Source organism: Piliocolobus tephrosceles, chromosome 6, assembly GCF_002776525.5.
Source record: "Piliocolobus tephrosceles isolate RC106 chromosome 6, ASM277652v3, whole genome shotgun sequence".
Lineage (NCBI taxonomy): Eukaryota > Metazoa > Chordata > Mammalia > Primates > Cercopithecidae > Piliocolobus > Piliocolobus tephrosceles.
The window spans coordinates 114,537,904-114,563,455 of NC_045439.1; the positions used below are offsets into that span (position 1 = coordinate 114,537,904).

General features: G+C 37.8%; 1 protein-coding gene across 1 annotated transcript in view; it reads right to left on the minus strand.

Annotated features, from left to right (window-relative positions):
- Positions 1-25,552, minus strand: part of NUBPL (nucleotide binding protein like) — a 282,697-nt gene that overhangs the window by 60,977 nt on the left and 196,168 nt on the right. The window contains exon 7 of the mRNA XM_023227424.3: positions 9,409-9,502. Within this exon, the coding sequence (XP_023083192.2) occupies positions 9,409-9,502 (94 nt within the window). The remainder of the gene's footprint in view (positions 1-9,408; positions 9,503-25,552) is intronic.

Here is a 25,552-nt window from a genome sequence, read left to right on the forward strand (position 1 = left end):
AGCCCATCAATATTCAGCATATTAACTAGCTCACTACTGTCATACACAGTGGCTTCTCTTTCTCTAGGAGATAAGAAATCAAAATAGGACTCACACTAGGACTGTCTAGCTGTGTCCTGTACCACTTCTGCTGTTCCCTGGAAGAAAACAGAAGGAACAAAGAAGGGATCATGACAGCTTCCCACTCAGTTGCTCAGTCTTTGTTCGTTCTATTATAAGAACAATTTCCAAAAGTTTCATTCCTATATCAATCTTTACTTAATAATGTGAAGGGGAACTTTTTTCTAACTATCCTATCAAAATAAACTCTTCCATCTATTACTCCCCATTACACAAAATATACTTGTATCACTGCTCATCTACAACATAAATATTCTGTTTGTAGGTTTATGACAGTATAATTTTGCCTTGTGATAGTATTAATTTTCACTAATTTGACTGTACTACTGGTGTCTAAATTAGCTTACAGTCTTTTAGAGGGCAGAGATTCTGTCCGCTTTCTTTGTATTTCATCTATGTCAAGCTGTTAATTCACAATTATAGCCATGAAGAAGCAATGTTGTGTTAATTATTCCACTTGCGGCAGTCTCCCTCCGCATTCCTTAAACTCTGCCCAAATGCCCTCTGCCCTGATCAGTCCCCCAGGAGCTGACCTCTGTGGACTGTATCACCCAAGTTTCCTTGCCTTCTGGCTCTCAATGAGGATCCACTATGAGGAGGGACAAACAGGAGATGAGACTGTGGGAGGAGAAAGAATTTGAAGTTTTATTACCTACCTCACCCAACACTCCTTCCTGCCTTGTAGCAGTTCTGGGAAGAGCCATAGCTTCCTCTATCAGGTAACCCCTTTTCCATGGCTCCAGCAGGCTCCAAGTTCCACTAACACAGTTCACTCCCTTGCCCCTTCCAGTGGAAGGGCAATAACAAGTTGTACTGTCACTAGTCCCTGGGTACGTCACCATCTCTGGTTGGTTTCCTTAATGCTGCTCACTCCTATGTAACTAGTCGCTTCATTAAATTTTCTTTTATTAATTCATTTTAAGGTGTGTCATCTGTTTCCTGCTAGGACTCTAATACAGCACTTTAATATAAATAAATTACTAAAACTCTCCAATCCTTAAAAAGAGAAAACATGCTTCACATATTTAATATGAAGCATAAAGTCTTTACTTAATTCCAAGAGTTGAAGTCAAATGGAGACAGTCTTCAGATATCATACACAGCACTTCAGTTGAAACAAAGAAGGAAAAATATTTAACACAAATAAGTTTTTTTTAATTTAAAGTTTCTTCTTATATGGTCACACCTCATTATATTGCACTTCACTTTACTGCACTTCACAGATACTGCATTTTTTACAAATTGAAGGTTTGTAGCAAACCTGTGTCAAGCAAGTCTACCCGTGCCATTTTTCCAACAGCATACATAGTCACATTTTGGTAATTCTTGCAATATTTCAGACTTTTTCATTAAGTTTATATCTGTTATGGTGATCTGTGATCAGTGATCTTTCATGTTACTATTATAACTGTTGTGGGGTGCCACAAACCACACCCATATAATAAGATGACAATCCTAATCGATATTATGTTCTATGTATTCTCACTGTACCAAATAACATTTGTGATTCATGGGCAGGGGTCAAAATATCAAGATGAACAGGAGTTTGGAAGAAGTTTATTCCAGCCCTCATAGATGACTTTTGGGGGTTCAAGACTTCAGTGGAGGAAATAACTGCAGATGTGGTGGAAACAGCGAGAGAATTATTAGAATTAGAAGTGGGATCTGAAGATGTGATTGAATTGCTGAAATCTCATTATCAAACTTGAACAGATAAGGAATTGCTCCTTATGAATTAGCAAATAAAGTGGTTTACTGAGATGGAATCTACTTTTGGTGATGATGCTGTGAACACTGTTGAAATGACAACAAAGTATTTAGAATATTACGCACATTTAGTTGATAAAGCAGAAACATGGCTTGAGAAGACTGACTCCAGTTTTGAAAGATATTCTACTATTGGTTAAATGCTATCAAACAGCATCACATGCTATCTTTCCTGAAAGGGAGTCAGTTGATGCAGCAAATTTCTTTGTTGTCTTATTTTAAGAAAATGCCACAGCCACTCCAACCATCAGCAACTGCCACCCTGATCAGTCAGTAGCCACAATCATGAAGGCAAGACACTTTGCCAGCAAAGAAAGTATGACCTGCTGAAGGCTTGGATGATCATTAGCATTTTTAGCAATAAAATATTTAAGGAATGTATATTTTTAAAGATATAATGTTGTGTACACTTCATAGACTACTGTATAGTGTAAACAGAAGTTTTGTATGTACTAAGAAACCAAAAAGTTCATGAGACTTACTTGATTACGATATTTGCTTTATTGAGGTGGTCTGGAACCAAACCTGTGATACTCCCAAGGTGTACATGTAATGAGGTTGTTATCCATTCTACGTAACAAGATGGAGCATATACAAAGAGTTGCTAATTAGAAATTCTTTATCTTATTTCTTGCAGTGATGTTTAGTAAGGTACTAAACACCTTTCTGATTCTCTATCCTTACTTGTGGAGAGCTTAACTCCACAGACTTGTAAGGATCAAATAAGATAATGAATGTAAAGATTCCATCTAAATGTGTAGTATTTTCTAGAAACTACATGTACACTATAAAAAAGGTGGCTTTTTTTGTGGGGGCAGTTGTATCTTATATCTAGCTAATATCAAGATTCAAGATTCTCTTTCAGAATACTACACTTTCTATGTGGACAGGTCTGCCTCTACGCATTTTCCAAAAGAATGTCTCTTTCCAAGTATAAAACATCTGATTTTATTCTCAACATAGCTTACAGAAATGCAAAATTGATAGAAAGGCTCTTTCTAATTCACGACACTTCACTACTAACCGCCCTGCCCACAAAAAAACTTTTTGATAGTGTTCCTGTAGTTTCTAGAAAATAGTACACATTTAGATGGAGGCTTTACATTCATTATCTTATTTGATCCTTACAAGTCTGTGGAGTTAAGCAAGTTTTCCACAGGTAAGGACAGAGGATCAGAAAGGTATTTAGCACCGTACTAAACATCACTTCAAGTAAATAAGATAATTTTTTTTTTTTTTGTCAGAAAGTTATTTAGCTTCTGAGACGGAGTCTTGCTTTGTCACCCAGGCTGGATTGCAGTGGCAGGATCTCCGCTCACTACAAGCTCTGCCTCCCGGGTTGACGCCATTCTCCTGCCTCAGCCTCCCAAGTAGCTGGGACTACAGGTGCCTGCCACCAGCCCCGGCTAATTTTTTGTATGTTTAACAGAGACAGGGTTTTACCGTGTTAGCCATCCGGTCTCATTCTCCGGATCTCGTGATCTGCCTGGGCCTCCCAAAGTGCTGGGATTACAGGTGTGAGCCACCACGCCCCATGTAAATAAGGTAATTTCTAATTACTGTATTACAGTGGAACAACACTAGGAACAACACTAGTTATTCTCATTAGTAATTTAATATAGAGCCTGCAAGTAATCAAATAGCAAATGCCTACCTGCACACTACTATCCCACACACTAAAACAAAAGGAATACTAAAAGGCATCAACAGATCACACGGATATTATATACGGTACAGCAAAATAAATAAATAAATAAATAACTACCTAAAATGAAAGTAGTTTTCTCTCAGAGGGGAAATAAAATAAAATGTATATTTCCTTGAAAAATGCTTCCTTTAACATATACACAGAAAAAAACACTTGGGTGAGAAGCAATCAGGGTGAGGGGCTCATAGGATGAATCAGCAGGATGGTAAGAAAGATAAGAGGGCACAAAACTTTCTACATAAACAGTAATAGCTAGTCGGAGTAGCTTTGTCATTTACTCAGTTAATATTAATTGTATAAGCTATAGGCCAAAGTACTTTAAGAGATACTATGATAAATAGGAAAAATTTTTTGCATTCAAGCAGCTTCCAGCCTAGTTGGAAAGATAACACAGATAAAACACTCATTCATTGATTCAACATTTCCTGAGTAGTTGCAGAAAGGCACTGAGTTTGGCACCCTGAGAAATGCAAAGATGAATGAAAAACAGCCTAGCCCTCCAGGAAGTTAACAGGCTGCTAGAGAAGATAACATAGGTATGCAGGTTTTGAATGAAGAACATCAGAAGTGCTATAGGAATGATCCAAACATTATGCTATGTGATTTCCAAACGAGGAGGAAGTGATTCCTAAGTGGGGATTTGGGGAAGATGGCAGGGAGTAGACATTTGAGCTAGATAGCTTTTAAAGATTACACAGGATTTGAGTACTCACTGACGGGGAGGAAAGGCATTCTAAGTGAGAATCAACTGCGTTGTGAAGGCAGACTCTGGAAAGTAAAGGGAAGGTGGGAGTAGTGAGTACAAAGGGTTTTTTTTTAGAGGGATCCAAATTATACGAAGGTGTTTACTGGGAAGGAGCGAGAGGTCAAATTACAGGGATACTCAAATGGGAATCTAAAGAGCTTATGTTGTTTATAGGATATGGGACATAAGAAAAGGTAGAAGAACACAGAGTATCTTACAAGAGTTCTAAAGTCAATGATAAGGAAAGAAAAACTGGGTTTATAATTAGAGAACATGTAATTTAGTTAAGTCTGAAAGAGCAGATATGATTCTGACAGGCTGTTACAAGTTATGTAAATTTATGAAAGTCATGATTCAGCCAGGCCAGCAATTTCTTGGTTGCTGCCATTCCCTCGAAATCTTGGGAACAGCATCATTTTTGGTAGCTTTTTAGATATGCTATCTGTGAAAGGACACTGGCCTGAATAAACCCAAACCTCAGGAACTAAGGCTTTAACATATACACTTTAACACACACATAGACACAATCACATGCTCCCCAAATTCCCTTCAACATCCTTTTTGGTAGAACATTTTTGTTGTTTGCTACTTTTTTTTTTTGGTTTATCTGCATTTCCTTGCTGCTATTTTTTATAATTATAAAAGTAATACAAATTAATACAACTTCAATGTAGGAAATCTAGTCTTTCATTGTTATCCATTTTAATACTGACTTAATAACCACAATATGAATGTACTAACACTCACTGCTACAATTCTATACAGAGAGCCAGGGTGTCTGAAAATGGGCCATATGTTCAAGACTGGTATATGAATGAGCACAAAGATAATACTGGTCTCTTCAAGAATCACTTGGGGCTATACTCCTAAAAGAAGAAAACTGCTTCTAGACTTCCTCCAGAATTCTCCTAGAATGTGTGAGTTAAAGAGGACCAAAGTAGTCTCTCAGGACTCAAAAAAATTACTGAATATAGTAAGCACCAATCCAGACCACGAGTTGGATATTCAGCCCCTCGGGGTCCACAAATTTAGGCATATTCACAGATAAATTTATTTTTTATCAGGGATTACCTAGATTAGAATAATTTCAACCTAAATTAATTTTAATGGACTAGGGCTAAACTCAGAAAAATCTATGAGTCAAACATTGTTGGGTTTTACATTAGGCCAGTCTGATATAGAGGTCAACAGCATAAGCTTTAAACTCTGTCAAAATGAATATAAAACTTAGCTATGATTTACTGTAATTGTGTTTTCTTATGAAAGCCACTAAACCTTTCTGAGATTTAAGAAAACAGAAATCATATAACACCTTAAAAATTAAATTTGAAAATTAATGTATGGAAGACTGTCATCCAATGGCAGTTTATTATTAACAGGCAATCACCATGATACCATTTCATACAGAAATCTACTGCCCATAAAGAATTAGTGCTTTTCATTGATTAAATTATTAAAGAACAAGCAAAGAAAGCAGGTATGGAGCAATCCTGAATGTTCTACAATGTATCATATTTATTCTTCAAGGTCCATCTCCATGAAGTGTTTTGTATTCCCCTTAATCTCACAGTCTCTTCCTTTGAAACCCATAGCCTGGGTTTAGATCTCTCATAAGCACTTCTCATAAGTCATACATGTTCTTTTCTTACCAGCCACTCTCTCCTGCTCCTCACCTTGCTCTACCTCTTAGAGCTAGGGCTTTTAACCTGAGGAGTGTAAACTTCCTAAATTTATATACAAAATTAGTGTTTCTGTATACCATATATAAATATATTTTCCTGGAGAAAATCCATAGTTTTCATCAAATTCTCATAAAAACTCTGAAAGTCAAAAAAGGTAAGGAACTCTGGTCTAGGGAATAGACTGATCTACTCATCCTTTTCTCCTCTACAGTGCTACACATTTACCTTGCATATGAATCAAAATTTATTGATATAATGGTTTAATAATAAATCATAAAATAAATTTTAGGTTTTAAATCTTTTTTTATTTTTATTTGTTTTTGAAACAGGGTCTTACTCTATCACCCAGTTTGGAGTGCAATGGCTTGAATACAGCTCACTGCAGCCTCGACCTTCAGGGCTCAAGTGATCTTCCTGCCTTAGCCTCCTAAGTAGCTGGGACCACCAGTGCACGCCACCACTCCCAGATGACTTTTTTTTCTTTAATTCTTTTGTACAGATGGGGTCTCGTTATATGGCCCAGTCTGGTCTTGAACTCCTGGGTTCAAGTGATCCTCCTGCCTCGGCCTCCTAAAGTTCTGGGATTATAGGTATGAGCCGCCATACCTGGCATTAATGCAGTCTTTCAAAATATATTTTCTTGCTTGGTCTTCCTTTAATGTAAAAAACACATTAAGAATAGCAGTTATCAGAGGCTGGGGAGAATGGAGGATCTACAGAGAGTTACTGGTTTTTGGTTTTTTTTTTTTTTGGGGACGGAATCTTGCTCTCCTGCCCAGGCTGGAGTGCAGTGGTGTGATTTTGGCTCACTGCAAGCTCCACCTCCCAGGTTCACGCCATTCTCTTGTCTCAGACTCCCGAGTAGCTGGGACTACAGGTGCCCAACACCACACCCAGCTAATTTTTTTGCATTTTTAGTAGAGACCGGGTTTCACTGTGTTAGCCAGGATGGTCTCGATCTCCTGACCTCGTGATCCACCTGCCTCGGCCTCCCAAAGTGCTGGGATTACAGGCATGAGCCACAGCACCCAACCAGAGAGTTACTGTTTAATGGCTCCAAAGTTTCAGTTTGAGAAGATGAAGGCTCTGGCAATGGCAGTGGTGATGGCTGCACAACAATGTCAATATATTAATAGTACTACTTAACTGTTCTGCACATTTCACCACCACAACAAAAAAAGACTATCTTACTCTCATGTAATATTAATTGCCTATTACATGGTAGACTCTTCATCAGAGGAAAGGAAAAAAGAAATACACTGGTTAAATTTTAGGATATAAGAAAGAATGGGGAAGAAAATCTCAGCCTCTATCTATATACAATGCTGGTGTTGGAGTATAAATACAAACTAAAATAGGGTAATTTAATCATAAATCTTGTCCAAAGGAGCTTAAAGAAAAGTATAATGGAGAAAAAGACTGCTTAGGCAACATCCGTTTATCTGTGTGAGGTTACTTAAACTTTTCCAAGGTGCCAAGTCACTACTCAAGGCATAAATGATAATTTAGCCCAATTTTACTAATGTATTATCTATATGAATAATGTAAGCATTTTGTATGCTTGCAAAAGGCATTCCAAGGTATCAGAAGCACTTTTTTTAAATGAATATTTGGTAAATATTCTCAAAATTTGTAAATATAAAATCCTAAAACGATAAATACCTTAAAAAGAAAACAGCAAAAAAAGAAAAATCTGTATGAAAAAATGAATTATTTTCATATATCATTTTACTCCCATCTCATACTTTACAGCCTGCCTTACCAAAGAAAAAGTCTCAGAGTCCATTAAGATTATAAATATGTTAAAACAGCAAAAGTATCTCCATTAATAAGGTTATACCTGATATTTCCAAATAACATGTATATTTTGTCAAAAACTTAGATTCTAAACCTTTTAACCATTAAATGTCAATGATATTGCTTGGCAATCAGCATATAACTAATTAGCAAAGACACTTTAAAATTCCATTATTTTCCCAGAAATCCTTTCATATATGAGAGATTTGCAACTATTTCTCTAGTGGAATCTAGGAAAATCTTTAGAAACAGATTCAATATAAAGGGTAACTACCGTACTAATATTTAAATTCCATATCATAAAAAAGATATGCACTACCATATTGAAGTATTATGTATTTTATATAAGCTATGTTTATTGTTTTCTTGACTTTAATATTAATTAGCAGACTATAAGATTCTCCCACAGTTGTATTTACCAAAAAGCCAATTTTCCTAATATTTATTCTTATTCAGTGTTCACTCAATAAATATTTACCGAGTGCCTGTCATGTATCAGTGGTATAAGTGCTGCACAGCAGTGAACCAGTCATGTTCTGCCTAAAAAATACTTAAATGCTACTGCTTTCCCAGAACACAGATTTATACTACCACCTTTGTGAAGTGTTAGAGCAGACAGATAGCTAGACATGAGCAGAAAAGAGAGCGCCTGAGAAAAGGAGGACTAGAAAATCTCACATCCCAGAGACTACCCAAAACCTGCATGCTGGGTATGAGTAGACAGGAGCGGAAATATCTATGCAGAAAGGAACACCCTGAAATACCCCTTAAGATGCCCAGTAATTGCTCACTCTATAGTTAACCTGTCAGAATGTAGCTAGCTACATGCTGATAAGGAGGGAAAGAGGGCAAAGGGGAAATTCTTAAGAGATACACAGGCACAGTAAGTACAGATTTAACCGCTATACGACCTTCCTGGGGTGGCGGTAAGGAGCAACAATGCCATTAAGTAGACTTCATATCCAACACTGGGCACACACATATGCATCAACTCAGAGTAAGAGAATCCCACAAAACTGTTGCAGGAACTAGTCAGGGACAAGGTAGAGACTTAAAGCAGAAGTGGGAAACTAGCCAAAGACAAAGGCCGAGACTTGAGACAGACAGGAACTTAAAGAAAGAGCTCAACACAATGAAAACTGCAATGTTGAACTCTCAGGGCTGTTGGCTCATTTTCTTTCAAGCAGCTCACTCTGCCTCCTCTTTCAGAGCATACTGTCTCTGCTACTACTTAACCCTTGCTGTTCCTACTGCTGTTTTTCCAGCCTGCTCCTCTCTTGGCATGTACTTTCTTCAATAAATTCTCTGTTCTTTTTGCTAAAATTGTCTCTTGGACAAATTCTTTCTCCCAAGAACAACAAGAACCAGAGACTTTGCTCTTCCTAGTAACAAAAGTGTAATGGTTTCATAAATATACTTATTCTGGTAATATTTTGAATAATTTATGCTTCTGATCTCTAATGAAAAATTTATAAGTGAATGAATATTTTTAAGATAAAATATTTGCCTGATGTGGAGTTTGTGTTTTGGTATAGCAATAACAACACATCAAAAAAAAGTACAAATTACTTTAAACTTTGAAGATTTACCTGTTATAGGAATATTCTGTGAGACTGTTAGCTGCACATCTCCAGTTCCTGGTGGCATGTCAACAACTAAGTAGTCCAGTTGACCCCAATCTACCTAAAAAGATGACATAGATTATATCATTGTATAAAAATTCAATGTTGAATAGTGATGTAAACAAAATTAATGTGTTAATAATAAATCTAAAATCATAGCTATCACTTGAGCCATTGCTAGGTACAAGGCACTATGCTAAGTCCAAAGGATACATGGATGAATAAATGACAGGCCCTTCCACTAGGAGGCCTTCTTTGAATGGCAAGTTTAAATTTCCAGATGACTCATCCCCATACATACATGCTAATGTTGAACTCATTTCCCAGTAGGCTTCCATTTAGGACCATTCACTTATTTTTACCGAGTGTAGCCCACATTTTGCCTAAAGAAGGTATTAGTTTTTTGTCCTTTTTTTTTTTAATTTTGCATTTCCCATGCTAATATAATTTTTTTAAGTTTATATTTCCTTCACAAAAATACAGTAATGAAAACCAAAATTTAATAATAAAAAATTTAATATAACTTGAGTCCCAATATTATTAAGGTTTTATTTCTTTCTTTCAAGGCATTTATTTATACCCAGAATATCCACCTATATAACGAAGTCCTTAATGCTCAACCTTCATTTAGATAGGTCTCAAGGGTACCTCAGGTTCTTTACTCCTCAGATACTTCTTTCCTTTAATGGAGTCCCTAGTCTCCATTAATGGCCCAAGGATCTTCTCAATTGGAAAGCAGAAATGTGGAATCACACTAACTCTTCCTTTTCCTTCACTATCCCTAATCAGTTATTCTGCCTTCTAAAAATCTCTCAAACACACCCACTTCTCTGTTTCTCCACTGCCAAGAACCCAAGTGAGGCCACCACCATCTATTATTATTAAAGCCTCCCAAACAACCTCTCTGGCTCCAGCACTGCCTATCTAGTCTATGCCTAACAACACTGGAAAATGGAAATTTGATAGTACTACATTTTGTTTAAAACTCTTCTCTTGCCTTTAGGATAATATCTAAGCTTAAGCTCTAGAATACTCTGCCTCTTCTTCTTCAGTTGCTAATTCTTCTTCATTCTTCAGATCTCAGCTTAAAATTCAGTTCTTTGGGGAAATCTCCACTAACTCCCATTAGATTAAAGTGTTTCTACTACATACTTCCCCTATCATGTATTCATTCATTTGCCCAAGAAATGTTTACTGAATACCTACTATGTATTAGGTATTGAGCTAAGTATTGACAATTAAATGGTATCATGATTCCTGCCCTCAAAGAAGTTACAATATAGAGACAGAGATATCGGGTAGATAACTATCCTTATAAATACATAATCACCAGCTTTATAATATAAGAGGCACTGTGAAGACAGTAAAATGTGCACAGGAAAGAGTTTGCTAACTTTGAGAAATTGAAAGATCAATATGGCTAGAGAGCAGTGAGTGAAGAGAAGGGTATCATTCATTTACTGTTGTTTCATGATCTGTCTTCCTATAAAACTGTAACTGAGTTAGATCACCTTAGCACAGAATGTACTAACAGGAGACGCTTAAGACGTTTTCTTTCAAGGAATGAATGGCTAAATGAACACATGCAAAGGCTTGATTTTTTTAAACCTAAATGGAAACTGTATATAATTTCATATTGTGCTCCTTAAAACTTAATAACATGTAATATGTCCTTTCCATAGACTCATGCTTTTACTTATTTATTTATTCATTTTTGTGATAGGGTCTCGCTCTATCACCCAGGCTGAAATGCAGTGGCATGCTCACAACTCATTACAGCTTTAACCTCCTGGGCTGGGGTGATCCTCCTGCCTCAGCCTCCCTAATAGCTGAGACTATAGACGTGTGCCACCATGCCTGGCCAATTTTTGTATTTTTTGTAGAGACAGGGTTTTGATGTTCCAGTCATTTGACCCAGAGACATGTCAGTCTGCCAGTGCTAGGAGTTTTTGTGCCAAAAATATAAAAGGAAAACTATTCTTCATCTTTTTGGGGTATGGTTTTGTCAACCTGAAGTAATCGAAAGGATCAGAATCCAGTTTAAAAGAGTTTATTCATATGAAAGACTAGGAATGGCCATCCAGGAAACACAGATTCCAGAGAAATGGAGTTAGCACCCTGAAGTTAAAAGTTAAGGTCTTGCATATAGGAAGAAAACAAAGAGATTTAACAGAATCACAACATTTTCTATACAAGGCTGATTTATGAGTTATAACAATTTAGTTACAGTTTATTTTCTTTTCCCTATGGCTTGTTTTCTTTACAGCTGGTTTTCATTTCCTTTCCAATTTAAAAGTATATTTAATATTCCATCTTAAGACAATGTGATAGTCATGAAGTCTTTGTATGAGAAAGGTTAAGAGGGAAGTTAATTTATAAGGAAAATCAACAGAGAAGAGGGAAGGAATCTTCCCTGACACGCTTTATTCATTTACGATATTGTACAAAACATCGAAACATTATACGTAAGAACAAAGGCTAATCTGTAATCAGAGAAACAGTTATACCTTTCTAGGTTACAGTTGCCTGTCATGTGACTCAGGCTTCATGATCATATTTCTTTAAGGGCTCAAAATAATTTAAAGCTCCAGCAACTTAGATTTTCAATTATTTATTTCCACAGTTTCATAGACGTTGGTCATGGGTAGTCTCGGGGTAACTATTTTTCAAGAATCTCTTGACCTCAGGGGGCAGGGTTGCAGCAAGTCAAGTCTGCGACACTGCATTCCAGCCTGGGCGACAGCGAGATTCCGTCTCAGAAAAACAACAACAACAATGAAAACTGCTATTAAGGTTCCAAGGAACTAAAAATACTTCACAGCTAAGGCAATTCATTTCAAATGACTCTAAATTGAATTTAATGTACCTGAAAAACACCTGGGCCAGTACATTCATCACACATAGTAGGCTTTCTATAAAGGCTTGCTGATAAACCAAGCATACAACCATGGGCAGAACTTAATGCTTAGACTGAGTAGTAAGTACTGAATTAGGAGGTGGACACCACATGGCAGGATCCAGGATCCAATCAGATTGAGCCCTGGCATACCCTATGGCAGGATCCAATCAGATCAGGCTTCCTGGCATCACCTCATTGCAAGATATAATAAGATCATACCTCATTAGCCTATGCTTATAAAAGCTGACCAGCCCCCAGCTCAAGGAGAAGGATTTGAGCATTTCCTTCTGTCTCCTTGTTAGCTGACTCACAATAAACCTTTCTCAATGTAAAAACCTGGTGCTTTGGTGTTTGGCTTTCCATTGTCCACAGGCAAACTAACCCAATTGGTTTGGTGACAAAATGATGGCCATGAAAGGACCAAAAGTAGGTCTCTACTTGACTTCTTAAATTTAACAGAAAGACTAAATATGTTTGGTCTCTAAAAATTATGCTATAGGGAAACGTTTTTCTAATAATTACGAAATGGTTCTTATTTGTAAAAAGACTGATATACAATAGGCAATTCAAGATTTCTATGTTATTTTTTTGTTTGTTTGTTTTTCTAGATGAAGTGTCACTCTGTCGCCCAGGCTGGAGTGCAGTGGCACAACCTTGGCTCACTGCAACCTCGTCTCCTGGGTTCAAGCGATCCTCTCGCCTCAGCCTCCCCAGTAGCTGGGATTACAGGCACCTGCCACCAAAACTGGCTAATTTTTTTGTATTTTTAGTAGAGACGGGGGTTTCATCATATCGGCCAGGCTGGTCTCAAACTCCTGATCTCAGGTGATATGCCTACGTTGGCCTCCCAAAGTGCTGGGATTACAGGTGTAAGCCACCACATCCAGCAAGATTTCTATGTTTTTAATAAAATTTAAGGTTACTACGTGTTAAAAATTCTAATTTATAATTCTTCAAATGAACTGTGCCAAAAGGTGTTGTTTGTTTGTTTTTTGAGATGGAGTCTCGCTCTGTCACCCAGGCTGGAGTGTAGAGGTATGATCTCAGTTCACTGCAACCTCCACCTCCCAGGTTCAAGCAATTCTCCAGCCTCAGCCTCCTGAGTAGCTGGGATTTCAGGCACCCACCACCATGCCAAGCTAATTTTTATATTTTTAGTAGAGATGGGGATTCATCAAGTTGCTCAGGCTAGTCTTGAACTCCTGACCTCATGATCTGCCTGCCTCGGCCTCCCAAACTGTTGGGATTACAGACGTCAGCCACTATGCCTGGCCAGGTGTGTTTTTAACAAGAAAAAATTCTAAGAAACACATAAAATATGTTCGTCAGTGAGAAAAAAAATTATTTTGTCTAATTTGGAGGTTATTTAAAAGGAGTTTCACAATATGGATTTGGAAAGTAAATAGAAACAAGATAAAAAGGAACCAGCAGTAAGGGGAGAGAGACATATAAGAAAGTTACAGATATGAACAAAAGAGATTTTGTATGAGAAATCATAATTTTGTATGAGAAAGAATCTTACATAGTAAATCTTTGTCCTAAAGTAAAATGACTGGTTTTTTAAGAAAGAGCAGTATAGGGAAAGGTAGAAAGTCCAAGCATGTCATAGATGGTCTAAGTCATGAAAAGGTTAATAAATAGAAACTTTAAGAAATTTGGTGTGTGAATAAGTTGGGTATAATTAAAACAAATTTTTAACAGTCTTTCTAGGGCATGAACATTGATATTAAAACACAGAACTTCTAATTTTGGCCCTCTATGTTAAAATAACAAGAGTGTCTTAAGACATCAATTTGCTGTTGGTAAGATTGCATGAGGTTTTGATTTTTAATTCTTAAGTCTGTTTCTATACTAGTCATTCTCTGAATCACAAATAAGTTTTTCTTTCTGCCACATTTCTTCCTGAGAACTGTCTAGTTTCTCTGGTTTCAGGTTTATCTTGAAGGTCTAGAAAAGCAATATTTTATTCCAGTATAAATTGGTTCTGTATTTTTATATGTCTGCACTGTTTCATGTCACCAGGGCTTAAATGTCTGAATTATTTCATGTAACCAGGACTTCCTATGCTGTTACGAAATGTATTCCCCTGCTCAAAGTAACTGGCCTAGGAAACAAAGATTGCTTAGGAAGACTGAGGTTTAAAAAGGTTAAGGTTTTTATATTCATGTAGCTTTCTGTATTGCTTTTGAAGTCTTTTGATTGTCACTCTGGTTAAATGAGTAACTACTATTTGGCAGCGACCTATGATTCTATTGAAGGAAGTACTTTGAATTTTTTGATGTCTTTGGTAGGTTCTCCCAGGATCCAAATCCTAAATCAAGCTTCTTGGCCTAAAATTAACTTTGACATTTTACAGGTGGGCCCCCTGGAGAGCCTCAAAGGGTGTATCTCTCATCTTGTAGAGATTTTAAATGATTAAGCTTATTTAGTAAATAATATGGGATGCACTGTCAAATAAGAAACACTGTAGAATTTCCTTTAAGTTATGCTTGTATAAATGTATTATTAAAAGGTATTCCAAAATTGGTTAAGATTCCTAAAATTCTGATATGTTGGGGTATATGTCATGATGTGAAATTGGTTATATGCTACCAAAATACCTAGATTTCTTTGTTAGTTATAAACTCTCATCAGATCTTTGACAGTGGCTGTTCTGAATTTTTGTCATCCACAATTATTATCTTAAATTTTTCTCTGGAAGCACTTGCAATTGGCTATAGTCCAAAATTGTTAATTAAGACTGAGCTAAACAAAATTACATGAGGTTAAGTAATTGTTAAGGATAACGCTTTTATGACTTAAATGTTTTGTTTTCCAGATTTAGGAAATTTTCTGTCATAAGTTATTTAGAGTTTGCAATAATTTGATAACATATCCTTTGTGAACAAGGGCGGGAACATTTTGCTTTTTCTCACAACTTGATTCCTACAAAATTTAGAAACCATTAATGAGTATTCTTATTTTTATGTAATGTAAGTTCAGTAAAAATCTGCTCTCTCAGCCAGGCGCGGTGGCTCACGCCTGTAATTCCAGCATTTTGGAAGGCCAAGGCAGGTGGATCACAAGGTCAGGAGTTCACAGACTAGCCTGGCCATCTCTACTAAAATCTCATCTGGTGAATCCCATCTCTACTAAAAAAAATACAAAAAATTAGCCAGGCATGGTGGCGCGTGCCTGTAATCCTAGCTACTCCAGAGGCTGAGGCAGAATTGCTAAAACCTCGGGGGCAGAGGTTGCGGTGACCTAGATCTCGCCACTGCACTCCAGCCTGGGCGAAAGAGCAAGACTCCGTCTCGGGAGAAAAAAAAATCTGCTCTCTTTATAAGCAAGATGCAATGGGAAACACTGGTTATATTACCAAGGTTTGGACTGAAATGTCATATTTAAGAATGTGAATAAAATGCCTGGCTTCAGAACTTCCCAGCTTTACAGACTGAATGAAAACTGTCACTTCCTGGCAGGCCCAAGAATGTTAAGGCTGTAAGTAAAATCTAAAACTTGCCTTAGTTTGGCTTCCCAGCTGCAAAAGGTTCTAAATCTGAGATTTCTTAGATGATCACTGTGGAGAGAAAAAGTTATGCTTCTAAGGAAAGCAAAAGTACATCTGTTATTAGATCATAACTCTGTGCACTGTCTTCAAGTCCTTGTTATCTATCTGTAGACTGGACTGAATCTTCCTAAGTTCCTCCAATACTTGGTTATAACTAAATCCCAATGGAGTCCCTCAGCCCTCTTCTCACAATCCAGACTAGGGATGCTCTGAGGACATTAAGGGTATTTCCCCTTTTTAAATCTGACCAACCAGCGTAATATCAGAAGTGGGGGCAAACTAGACCTTTAGGATACTATGCACCCTCGTCTCATAGTAGTTGATGCTGTCTCTTCCTTTGTAAAAGCCATAGAGAAGAATAGTTATGGGGCTACCTCTCACTATCTCCATTCCATACTCAGTCAGGGCTCTCTTCAAGTCACATGATAAGCCAGCTAGCAAACCATGAGGTTCCCTTTCTTTCCTTTATTTTTTCCCTTTCTTTTTTCTTTCTTTTCTCTCTCTCTCTCTCTCTTTCTTTTTGAGATGGAGTTTCACTCTTGTTGCCCAGGCTGGAGTGCAATGGCACCATCTCGGCTCACTGAAACCTCTGCCTCCCAGTTTCAAGTGATTCTCCCTCATCCTCCTGAGTAGCTGGGATTACAGGCATGTGCCACCTCACCTGGCTAATTTTGTAATTTTAGTAGAAACAGCGTTTCTCCATGTTGGTCAGGCTGCTCTCAAACTCACAACCTCAGGTAATCCGCCCGCCTCGCCCTCTCAAAGTGCTGAGATTATGGGCATGAGCCACCATGCCAGGCCCATAAGTTTCTCTTTCTATCCTCACCTCACCATCACCCGGTGTAATAACTTTTCCAATCCTGCCACTTTACTTACCTTTCCTAAGGCCAAGTCTGCCTACTAAGTGGAACTGCATGCACTTACTAGGTCATGTCTTTTAGCCAAAGGTAAAACAGCCAGTATTTATACAGACGTCAGGTATGCCTTCAAAGTTGTTCATGACTTTGGTATTTGTGTAAAATTTGTCCACAATACACTACTGGAAAACTGCTGCATGCCTCCATGGGCCACTTCCCATTACTAGTGGTCCCTTTTAAGTATGGTAACAAGATTTTATTTAGCTCCCTTCCTCACAAAGAAACCAGTATGTACTAATTATGATTTGCATGTTTTCAAACTGGGTTAATGCCTTCTCTTCTTGATAGATCACAGCAATGTCAGTAGTTAAGCCTTACTGGAAAAATTATACCAACCTGAGAAGAATCTCAAGAGCTTTACAGTGACCAAGGAACTCATTTTACAGGGCAAATTATTCAAAATGTTTATAAAATTTGGACTATTAACATCCACTGGGGTGGTGGAACAGACCAACAGAATAATAAAAACCCAGTGACAAAGATCTGAGCGGCATTTAGCCTGCCACGGCCCTAGGCCCTTTCTTTAGTCTTTTTTAACCTTGGTGGGTATTCAACACCCTCTCCCTGGAGTTCTGAATTCATCCAGTCAGGAGAAATCACTTTGTTTTTTTCATTTGTTTGTTTTTGCTTGTCTGTTCAGCTCCCATTCACCTCCTCGGAAAGGACTTCTTAGAAACCTGCGAGGCCCACATATCCTTCTCCCAAAAAAGGGGAAAATAAGACTTGAGTTATCCTCAGCAGGAGATCTGGACATAGAAATAGCTCTTATGCAAATTCCCATCTATTCAGTCAGCTTCACTAATTCTACCCCTCCTGCTCTCCAAGAGCTACCTGAGAGTCTTGAGGCACATGCCAGCACTGACAATGACCCCATGGATTATAGTTGGAGGACACTCTCAGGGATGCGATTTGCTGAAAGGGATTAACTCTAGTGAAGGAGCTGCACAGGAAGGTTTTAGAGGTCCTGGTTTGGACTAGGTTCTGTTTGGAATGGTCAGAAACTTTTCTGCACTGTTAATAGAGCTGCCCGCTTCAGCACTCATGCCATCAGAGCACAACAGAGATCCCTATACTCCCTTCCTTGTGTGGTCCTAGACAACCACACTGCATTAAGCTAACATCTCACTGCATAGGGTGGTGTTTCTGCTATCGCTAACACTTGCTGCTGTATCTGGGTAAATACTATCAGTCAGGTGAATTGGGAACATCTGAGGTTGTAAAGCTAGCCAAATCTCTGAAAGGGACACCTTCAGAAAGACTCCTGGCTGGACTTACTGAGTGGAATTTCCAATGTCCAGACGTTTTCAGTTGGCTTAACCCTGGTATAAGATTCCTTCTGTGTTTCACCCACAAGTCTTAATGATCCTCCTCATGTTTGGGCTAAGCATTTGGCTCCTCTTCAAAATTGTTCTAGCCTATTTTAACAGATGTCTGCAAGTGACTCCCACTACGATTGTGCCAACTCAATCCTTAAGACTTTAAACTCACTTTAGCTGGAAACAGGAACCCACTTAACCCAAGAGACTGTGGTTCAAATTTAGCACATACTTGAGTGCCTCTTGTAAGTAAATGACTCTAGTTGCTCAGTTGGTCACTGTCCTGCCACAAGGATCTCTACAAGGGACCAGATGGACCTGGAGCAGGTAGCCAACCACTCTGGCACCATGATGGGATGCAATGCTGTCTGGCAACAGGTTTGAGCCAGTCCTTCAAGATGGATCCTAAGCAGCTGACTGAGTCTAAATTTTAAATGGAGCCATGTGGCCATTTGCTGACTAGTGGTTACACCCATACTCTTCCCCCAGAACTCACACATTTTAATCTATAGAACCTTTGGGGCTCCCCTGAACCAGTCAATCAGAGTTGAGCTGTATCAATCAACCAGAACTAAGCAAGTTACAAGTTTCAATCCTTCATGTGCACAAAGAGAACTGATTGGGAAACTGGGTGTGAACTTTTGCTATAAAATCTGAGCTTTCTTTCCCTTGTTCTCTGAAACAAATAATGTTCAGGTTGCTAACTCTTTATTCCTTTGTCCTTGAACTGGGTTGAAGTAACTTCTTCTGAAACATAATCCTGAGCACTAAACAATTGCATTTATCTAACCACCAAGGTCTACTGTCTAATCAGCAGGAAGTAGCTAGAGTGGTTGTCACCCCTTTTCCCTCAATACTGAGGAATGGACATAATAAAGGGGTAATTTGGAACTGCATTAGACCAATCTGGTTCATCTGTTATGTAACAAAGCTGTGGACTGTTCTTCAGTTGCCGTTGGACCCCCAGTTTGAAGGTCACATAACCTGAAATTGAAGATGAACCAAATGGGTAGAACCTAAGTGCTTGGACTAAGGAGTGAGGACTGAATTAAGAGGTGGATACTGAATGGCAGGATCCAGGATCCAATCAGATCAAGTCCTGGCATGACCCCATGGCAGGATCCAGTCAGCTCGGGTAAACAGATTTGAGCATTTCCTTCTGTCTCCTTGTCAGTCAACTTGCAATAAACCTTTCTTAGGGTAAAAATCTGGTGCTTCAGTGCTTGGCTTTCCATTGTGTGTGAAGGCAAACTCATCTGTTTGTGCGGGCAAACAGATCCAGTTTGGTTCAGTGACAGTTCCAGTTCTCTTGTAAAAGAGCCACAAAAGCAATGATTTTAGAATGATTTGGGGAGGCTCTAGATTCTACTTACTGTTTACTTGTATAAATTATATTTCACTAAGTGTAGGGAAATAAGAACTAGCAAAACGCCCAAGAACCTCATTTAGTAAAACCCAGTGGTAGATCCAGATTTTGTGTGGCCTGAAGCATGTACAATTTGAGTGGTCATCTCTAAAAATAAGAATAACAAATTATAAATGCAAAATTAGTTACAAAAGTAAATATTTACTTAGTACATGAAAAGAAATTACCATAAATTTCTGGAGCCCTAGAGAGTCACATTCCTTTCTCTGAGAACTCTTTAAACAGAAATGCTTATATAGAAATGTTTCCTGACCATAACCTGGCTGTCTCTCCCCATCTAGAACATTCTACAATCCCCAGAATATCCCAGGATCCTATGCAGATGTAGAACCCTGAACTGAAGCTTTATTAGCTTCATGAGTAACCCTACCTTTGGTAAAATGTTCTCAGTTCTCTTTCAGGCTCCAAACTCAAAGGATTTCGGCAGGATAGACTCAGTCAGTCAAGAAACTGGAGCTACCAAGGTACTCCCGAGATGCCCTGTGGATACAGGGACAGTACTGCAGCAGAAAATTCATCAAGGTAGCAGGAAGTCAAATATGTGCATCAAATTAAGAAGGATACAGACAGCATAATGAAATAAAAACAAAGCAAGTGGTCAAGACAGTTGAGAAGGATAGGATGAGGTACAGATCAGGGGCAACAGTTCAGACTTGAGTCAGCCAAGACAGGCTTCCTGCTAGATGTCTCTTGTACATGGTAACATATGACCATTATTACCCTCTAATGCGAGATATAGCACTTTTGTTTTTTTGCTTAGTTTTATTTTTTTGAGATGGAGTTTTGCTTGTCACCCAGGCTGGAGTGCAATGGCATAATCTTGGCTCACTGCAACCTCTGCCTCCCAGGTTCAAGCGAGTCTCCTGCTTCAGCCTCCCAAGTAGCTGGGATTACAGACATGTGCCACCATGCCTGACTAATTTTGTATTTTTAGTAGAGACAGGGTTTCACCACGTTGGTCAGGCTGGTCTCGAACTCCTGACCTTAGGTGATCCACCCACTTCGGCCTCCCAAAGTGCTGGGATTACAAGCGTGAGCCACCACACCCAGCCATTTTTGGATCCAAACGGAACGCATTCACTGAGCTGTTGTGCAAAGTCATTCAATATTAGGATAGTTGTCTTCTTCATCTGTCCTTATAATATTGTGAAATATGTATTTGGTCTTTGTCTCATTTACTGACATAAAATCCTAAAATCCTTGGAATCACTAGAGTGATAAGAGTATCTTTTGTATTCTAATAAGTTGACTGGTGGCTGAGGGCACCTATATAGCCTCAAGATGAGGACTGGTTTCCAAGGGAATCAATGTTGTGATTAGAGGGTTGAAACTTTGAGTCAAAGGCCCAACCTCTACGGAGGGGAGGGGGCATGATTGATTACATCATGGATTTATCAAAGAAAATAGCCCAAACTAATGTTGACAATAGTAATTTTAGGCTAACATGTTTTCCTCAAATAATATTTTATATTTTATACTCAAAATAATGTCTAATAATCTGAGAATAACTCAAAGACTCAAATAAAGGCAATTCCCTCTTTTCTGAGGAATGACTGGGAACTAAAATTGTATTTTATATTTGGGCAGATAAGGTAATTTGTCTTTTTCAGGACATCTGTTATAAAGAATATGGCATTAGGAATAGGAAAAGAACATGAGTCTCTATCTTTTAGGGACACTTAAGAAACAGATCAAAACAGCAGCAATTAGGTCTCACTCTGAAAGATTACAGGAACACAAGTGCATATAGGTTGAATTCTACATGTTGAATAGAAAGGGTCCAATGAATGTATGGTCAATAGTTCCATTTTAGGCTTCTCAGCTGGTTCAAACAGTTTACCATAATCAGTTTCCAGAGTAGCAGTTTCTATCATTAGTGTTACATAAGCCAAGTCTAAGGACCATAGGGTCAACTTACACTTCTCCAAAGCAACGGCAGACTATCCCAGCCATTCTATTCTGCTAGCAAGGCCAATGTGAGCCAGATGAAAATAACATCAGCAGTGGTGTAAACTGAGCCACATAGAATCAGGGAAGAAAAACACTGCTAAGACAGAGAGCTCTGCTGGAGTCAAAGTGATGGCCAAGAAGAATTAAAATCCTAAGGGCATGGAAAGGTGTAACCAAAGAATAAATAGAGAAATCATGAAGTAAAAGAGATCTAGATTAGTTTGAATGGCTCCAAAGTGGGCTGTGTCCAGGTAGCCCACTCCTATGGTGGCTGGAATGTGCCATAAGTGACACGACAACTTCTTAAAGGAAGTTAGGCTGTGTCAGACCTTGCTGCTATCCTTCCTATCTGACTACTCAGTTTTGACTCTCAAGCCTACTTGACTTATATTTAGTGGATCTCAAGATAGTGTCCTTGTATCTGATTCTGGCCATCTACTTGTTGCTACTTCTATTCTATAATTAAGTTCTGCTATTTGTTCCTAATTTCTTGATTCTTCTATAGTCATTTAGGTATAGTCCCACCCTACTAGCAAACAGAACATTACTCATGCTTAACTCAGAATCCCAGAGCATGAAAGCATGCCACTATTGGTACAGAGCTACAGCTAACCTGGTGAACAAATTTTGCAGGCAAATTACCAAGCTCCTAGGATTGTTATTCAACTAACTTCCAGGGTTTGAATAGGTCTTCCCATTCTAAGGATTCTGGGATAATTATTTTATACGTAACTATCTTCTCAACTTCAGTTTATGCTCCCTAACTGAAGAAAACATTTACATGCATTGCTGGACTCTCCCTCCAGATCCACCCCTCCATAATATCTAACCAGTGTTCATTCAATATCTGCCAAATGATTCTATGAGTCAAGTCGCCCGTTAAAATTTTATTACACAACTAAAATTAAAATTTTTGCCACGTGAGGCACCTTTAATGTACAACATAAATCTAAAATTGAACAGAAAGTGTTTTTCTTTACATCTGAGCCATGTGTTTTGTTCTGCCCAGTTGCCTCTATATAAAATCATGCAACATTTTATTTTGATTGCAAGAAGAAAATTGTTACAAAGGAGAAATTATTTAAATATAAATGCCACAATAAAAATCTGAATAATGAAAAGATTTTTACTTTAGTTGATGGCCTACTGACTTGTGGAAATAAATGATACAACAATATATAATAAATATCCTTGAGATTGTTCAGGTAACAGCTGACCCAGTTATAAAATGAAAACATATTATTCAAGTTATAATAACTATATAAATGTTCTTCCCTAATCTTTTTATTTTCTTCCCAAATGATAAAAAGTTCTCTAATCCTTTTTACAATGTCTTTCTAAAGGAAAGAGGGGTGTGGGAGAGGAGGCTATTTATCTAAATAAACCCCTCTAAAGTCACTATGAGCCCAAAAAGTAACAGCAGACAATTTTAAGAGAGAAAAGAAGAAAACTTACTCCTTTTCTTTCCCTTTATCACCTCCCTTTTTCTTAGTTGTCCTCCTGCAGAGGTACAGAGCAGCCTGGCCCTGACAACCTGGAGACAGCATCAACTCACAGAGGTCTTGTTATCCAAAAGTTGATACATGGGTCAATCTTTGTTAATTCTGAATCTATTTTCTGAACTAGTATTTAAAACATTATCAGTTCCCCAGCTAGCCCACAGATGACTATTTACATAGTCACGGTACAGTTGAAACAGTAAAGCTTCAAATATAAAAATAATGATACTATCACAAAAGTAACAGTATTTTAGTTAATTATAGAAACACCTCTCTAAGTTCTCTAAAGTCCTGCTTTAGGCCAAGTGCTTATATATGCAGATGTTCATAACCTAGGAAGGTGATGTTACTGAAGGACAGGACTGCTACTAAAAAGGCCTAAGATATTACAAACCTGCTTAAGAGTCAAGATATTTTAAAGAAATTGTCAAAATAAATTTTATCAAAATCCTCTCTACCTCAAAGGCTGAAATTTCAAATTTTTTTCCAGTAGGCATAAGCAATCACTGTATTAACCTAATTTGGAACAGCTTATAAAACATATTTAGATGTGTAGCACTCCAATAAAGAAAACTATAAAGCTACAATACACTTTTATGAAAGGTCTTAAGAAAATTTTAAGAAAATCTTTAGAAAAAATACTTGTATTTGGGAAGATTCAAGGTCCTAAAGGGATAGGAGTATAGCTGTCAGAGAAGTGGCTTTCTGAAGCCCCCTAAGAGTATCTACAGCCACCATTCAGTGGTTAAGGTATTAGAGCACTTGAAGGACATTACTGCTTCAGACCAACATACTGCATGCTAGGCATGATCTGAAGAACTGTCCCAACCAAGTTTATTCCTTAGCTCCAGTTACCTGCCATGTAGGGTCACACCCTACTTTTGAGCCTTAGGGTCCCTCAGGTGGAAATGGGCTGGTAAATGGAAGAAGTGGGGTAATAGGTAAAGGGGAGCACAGGGAAATTAATAGTTATTGGGAGCCTATTATAAGGCTGACATTAGATACACTGTACATACATGATTGTACAACATTGTAAAATCCGCATTATAATATCTCTATTTTACAGACAAAAGTATTGAGGATTAGAGAAGTTACAAGAGTTGTCCAAGGTTAGGCTGTTGCTGAGTGATTAGGAATGGAATTTAGATCCTGGTCTGTGTGACTCAAGTCATGTTCCTAGTCTCCCACAGAATGGGGCACAGCATGACTATTCTTCAAATCCCTGAAGAGTTCTGCTAACACAACCTTATAACCTCAAGAACATAGGAGCTTTATTATATTACTTCTTCAGTGTATGATAAAATAGATATAAAAAATAAAACTTGTATACCCACAGAAAATTATTACACAATGTAAGTTAGAAATAGAAGAATTATTCATTTGCTTTCCTTTTTTCTTTTCCTATTCTGGTTCATTATAACAACATTTATTTCTGAATATGTTTTTAATGGTAGGTAAGTATTCTTTCTTTACGTGATCCTTTGAGAGTCTTGAGAGTCTTTTGTATTGTAAAGCAAGTATCCTAGTAACCATGGAAATCTAGAGTGTAAATTTCCTGACTTTGTGAGGTTGAAGAATATTTTAGCTTTTAATAATCTACCATTAAATTCAGGTTTTGTTTTAAATCAGTATAATTCTACCAACCATCTACACAAGCAAATTACATAGCGTAATAATTTAAATCAAAGTAAATAATGTATAAAGACTAAGAAAAGATATAATACTTTAAAATATTTTTAAACACCCACAGCTTTTTGAACATATTTTTGAAACTGACTCAATAGATATTATTTTTAAATGTAAAGATTAAATCATATCAAATAAATCAACTGAGAGAAACTGTAGCTGTATATGCAGTTTTATTTTAAGTAATGAAACCACGTTGGCAAAAATTATAACAGTGAGAAAATTATGGCAGTGAATGAGATCTGACCTAATCAACTCCATCTTGCCTTTAACCTCCAAACTGCCCTTGTTCTTTCCAGAGCATGCGCCAAGCTAACTTTAGGAGAAATTTAGTTTCTACTTTAACCTTACAGCAAGATGATATAAACCCTTCCCAAAGCTTAATCACCTTTGTAAAACTAATGAAAGGGTACAAGGTTAGAATTATGAAAGGGGTAGAATTCAGCTGAGATGTAGGCGTAGTTAAATGATAAGCAGTCATCATTCTAGAATTCACAAGATTTGTAACTTCCTCAATTAATCCTGTAAATAACATCGCTATTGTAGAACCTAAGATTGACCTTTTGAGATGTCTTTCCAGACTTTGGCATTTCTGACAACCAGATGACTTCACTCAGACCAAAGACTCATGATTCAACTGCTCCTGTAGTCCCCACCCAGAAGTAAACTCAGAACACAAGGACCATTTTCCACGCCCCAATGATTGCATCTCCAACTAAATCAGTGGCACCCATTCCCTAGCACCCTGCCTGCCAAACTATCTTTGAAACACTCTAGCTTCCAAATTTTGGGGAAGACTGATGTGAGTAATAATAAAACTCTGATCTCCCATTTAGCCAGCTCTATGTGTATTAACCTCTCTGTCTAT